A 4187-nucleotide genomic window follows, 5' to 3' on the forward strand; every position below is an offset into this window, starting at 1 on the left:
TCAACAGGAGAGGCACGGGTGGTGGGCCTTGTTCCAGCAAACAAAGCCACCAAGGCAGTCCTGCAAATTAAGGAGGATGGCAAATCCATTTCTTAAAAAAAAATTCTTGAGGGGAAAAATATAAAATACCTAAGTTTCAAAAGCTGGACTACCTCCACATTCTTGGTTCTCTACCCCGGACTATCCTAAGATAGAGTGTTTCAAGGTTAAGTTTCCAATGATTCAGCTTTTGCAAACATGTACAAATACATTCCTCGTGAGCAGTTCTGTTCTGGCGGTTAATAGCAAGCAATATGCTTGGATTAGAGGTCCAATTTCCACTCGAATGCAAAGTTTCTTCTCTTCTGGCAACAAAGCCATTTGCAAAGACCTGGAAATCATGAGCTTCCTAGGTGGGAAGAGGTGCTATTCTGGTTCACCTGAAGATAATAGCCTTTCAGCTTGGCTGGTGTTTTATCATCCCCTTTCAAGACCCAGTGTGTGTTGTTCATGACAATGGAGTCGGGGCTGTTGTAGTTGGGTGGGTTTGCATAGGGGTCATAGACGAGCCGAGCCAGCATGGGGGCGATCTGAGCCATGTCCCTCAACACATCCCCAGGGATGTGGCCAGTCCACTTGGAGAGAGCTTCCAGGTTCATGGGCTTGATGACCTGGCCTGTGGATCGCTCGATCTTGGACAGGGAGACGCCGCCGGGCTTGCCGTTGAGGTCCTCATGGTGCAGGACAGCGTTGCTCCAGGTGATGCCGAGGAAGTCGAGGATGAGCTTGAGGCAGCACTGGGGGTGCAGCACCAGCTGCTCGTAGTACACGGGCAGGCACTTGTCCTTGCCCACCTCCATGCACTGGGCGTACATCACCTCAATGGCCTTGTTCCCCTTGGTGAGGCAGTTGCGGTAGCTGCTGAGGTCGAAGCCGGCGATGGTGACCTTGCGGGTGATCATGGAGTGCACCGAGGCCCGGCCGTCCCGCACCATCAGCAGGGACTTGGAGTTGGGGAACAGGCGCAACAGGTAGACGGAGGACTTGAGCGTGAAGGGGTCTTTGTTACGGAGGACGAGGGCCGGCTCTCCATGCTTGGCGATCACCTCCAAGATGAAGGCCAGCATCCAGCACCTCGCCTGTCACACCTGCCTCATCCAGCCGCAGCTTCTCCCGGCCCGACTTGGACCAGGCCTGGGCATGGCCAGCACGTGGGGGATGATGCGGGTCTCCTCCCCGCAGCGCACCTTGGGGTGGGCGTCCAGCATCGCATGCATGAGCGTGGTGACACTCCAGGGCTCGCTCCCCACGAAGATGAGCAGCATGGGCTTGTCGTAGAGGTACTCCACGTGGTCCGTGCCCACCATCACGAGGTCCTCCTGCTCCAGCCACATGGCCTGCCGGGGGCCCCCTAGCACCGCCCGGCACTCCAGCATCTGCTGCCCCAGCTGGACCACCAGCACCAGGGCCAGGGCAAAGCCAGCTGCCAGCAGTGCCCTCCGCACCGACAGGCGCATGCTGGGCCCGGGGCTGGGGGCGCTTCAGCGACAGGTGGGCGGGAGCCCCAGTGGGCTCACATCTCCCCTGGACATTCTCATCCCTGGGATCTAGCCCTTGTGACTGCTTGCCAAGACTCTCCACCAGCTGAGCCCGCGAGAGACGTCCCGCTGCAGCTCCGCGCGCCCAGCGACTCAGTGCTCGCCAGCCACCCCAGCCCACAAGATCTTTTTCGACGCACCTCCTAGAGTAACGGAAATAAAAACAAAAATAAACAAATGGGACTTAATTACACTTAAAAGCTTTTGCACAGCAAAGGAAACCATAAACAAGACAACCTTCAGAATGGGAGAAAATATTTGCAAATGAAACAACAGACAAAGGATTAATCTCCAAAGTATAAAAACAGCTCATGGGGCTCAATATCAAAAAAAACAGACAATCCAGTTAAAAAATGGGTGGAAGAACTAAACAGACATTTCACCAAGGAAGACATAGAGATGGCCAAGAGGCACATGAAAATATGCTCAACATCACTAATTATTAGAGAAATGCAAATCAAAACCACAATGAGGTATCACCTCACACCAGTCAGAATGGCCATTATCAAAAAAGCTAGAAACAATAAATGCTGGAAGGGGTGTAGTGAAAAGGGACCCCTCCTACAGTGTTGGTGGGAATGTAAATTGATACAACCACTATGGAAAACAGTATGGAGGTTCCTTAAAAAACTAAAAATAGAACTACCATATGACCCAGCAATCCTGCTACTAGGCATGTACCCTGAGAAAACCATAATTCAAAAAGAGACATGCACCAAAATGTTCATTGCAGCACTATTTACAATAGCCAGGACATGGAACCAACCTAAACGTCCATCGACAGATGAATGGATAAAGAAGATGTGGCACATATATACAATGGAATATTACTCAGCCATAAAAAGAAACAAAATTGAGTTATTTGTAGTGAGGTGGACGGACCTAGAGTCTGTCATACAGAGTGAAGTAAGTCAGAAAAAGAAAAACAAATACCGTATGCTAACACATATATATGAAATTAAAAAAAAAAAAAAAAGGTACTGATGAACCTTGTTGCAGGGCAGGAATAAAGAAGTTGACATAGAGAATGGACTTGATGACATGGGGTGGGAGGGCGAAGCTGGGGTGAAGTGAGAGTAGCATCGACGTATATACACTACCTAATGTAAAATAGTTGGCTGGTGGGAAGCAGCCGCATAGCACAGGGAGATTAGCTTGGTGCTTTGCGGTGACCTAGAGGGGTGGGATAGGGAGGATGGGAGGGAGGCTTAAGAGGGAGGGGATATGGGGACATGGGTGTGTATATGGCTGATTCACTTTGTTGTACAACAGATACTAACACGGTATTTTGAACCAATTATACTCCAATAAAGATGTATTAAACAAAAAAAAAGTAATTCAAGTTAAAATAGCCTGACCACTGCAAAAAACATAGATTAATTAATTAATTAATTAATTAATTTAAAAACCTAAGCACCAGGACTTCTCTGGTGGTCCAGTGGCTAAGACTCGGCATTCCCAATGCAGGGGGCCCGGGGTTCAATCCCTGTTCAGGGAACTAGATCCTACACGCCACAACTAAAAGATCCCGCGTGCCGCAACTAAGACTCGGTAAGGCCAAATAAATAAAATAAATAAATAAATATTAAAAAAAACAAAAACAAAAACCTAAGCCCTATTGTTATCAAGATGGGAAAACCACCTCTAACCTTAGGATAGGGCTGAGAGCTTACTTGCTTTCAGCTCTGGTTTTACCTTTGTTTTTGGCTCCCAACTATCAGTTATCCATTGCTACATAACAAACAACACTAAAACTTAGTGGCTTCATACAGCAATGTTTTACTATATCTCACACTTCCCTGGGTTGAATGTGGGTTCCCTCTGCTCATTTTGCCTGGGGTCATTGATGAAGCTGCACCCAGCTGGAGGGTCCAAAACGGCCTCATACACATGATTAACAGTCAGTGTCGGCTATTGGCTGATGCACCTCAGTTTTTCTCTACGTGGCTAGACCAACTTTTTTACATGGCAGTCTTGGGGCAGCGTTACAAAAGTACAAAGTGGAAAACTGTAAGTTTTCTTAAGACCTAGCCTTGGAAGTCATATAACACATTTTCACTATATTCTATTGGTTAAACGGCATTATATAATACAGAATTTGACCAGTCTTTGTCTCTGGTTGCTGGGAGTGAGGCTCTAAATCCTTGGCACTTCCGAAGTACTAAGGATGCCTTTGCTATTCATGACCCCCCTTGGATACCACCTTAGTTTATGCTATGAGATAAAAAGACTCATGATGGAGCTGGTCACCAGAAAGATCAACTATATGATTAAAAGTTTGGGGCTTTGAGCCAGTGTAATCTCCAGAAAGGGGAGAGGGGCTGGATATTGAGTTTAATCACAAGGCAAATGATTTGGTCAATCATGCCTATGTAATCAAATCCCAGTGAAAACTCTAGATACCAAATCCCAGTTGAGCTTCCTGGTTGGTGAATACATTGATGTGCCAAGAGGGCGATACACCCTGATTCTACAAGGAGAGGGCGTGGAAGCTCTGTATTCAGAATCCTCCCAGACTTTGTCATATGTGTCTCTTCATTTGGCTGGTTCTGACATGTACCCTTCATAACAAACTGTTATTATAAGTATAGTGCTTTCCTGAATTTTATG

At 47.3% G+C, this 4187-nt stretch overlaps 1 protein-coding gene across 1 annotated transcript; it reads right to left on the reverse strand.

Moving 5' to 3' along the window:
* Positions 1–279: 279 nt before the first annotated feature.
* Positions 280–1511, reverse strand: LOC118895980 (protein-tyrosine sulfotransferase 2-like). The gene is given in 3 exon segments (XM_036853607.1): positions 280–1101; positions 1103–1178; positions 1181–1511. Coding segments are annotated over 3 exon segments (1116 nt in total). The 5' UTR covers positions 1497–1511; the 3' UTR covers positions 280–377.
* Positions 1512–4187: the final 2676 nt, after the last annotated feature.

This window comes from Balaenoptera musculus, chromosome 5, assembly GCF_009873245.2.
Source record: "Balaenoptera musculus isolate JJ_BM4_2016_0621 chromosome 5, mBalMus1.pri.v3, whole genome shotgun sequence".
Lineage (NCBI taxonomy): Eukaryota > Metazoa > Chordata > Mammalia > Artiodactyla > Balaenopteridae > Balaenoptera > Balaenoptera musculus.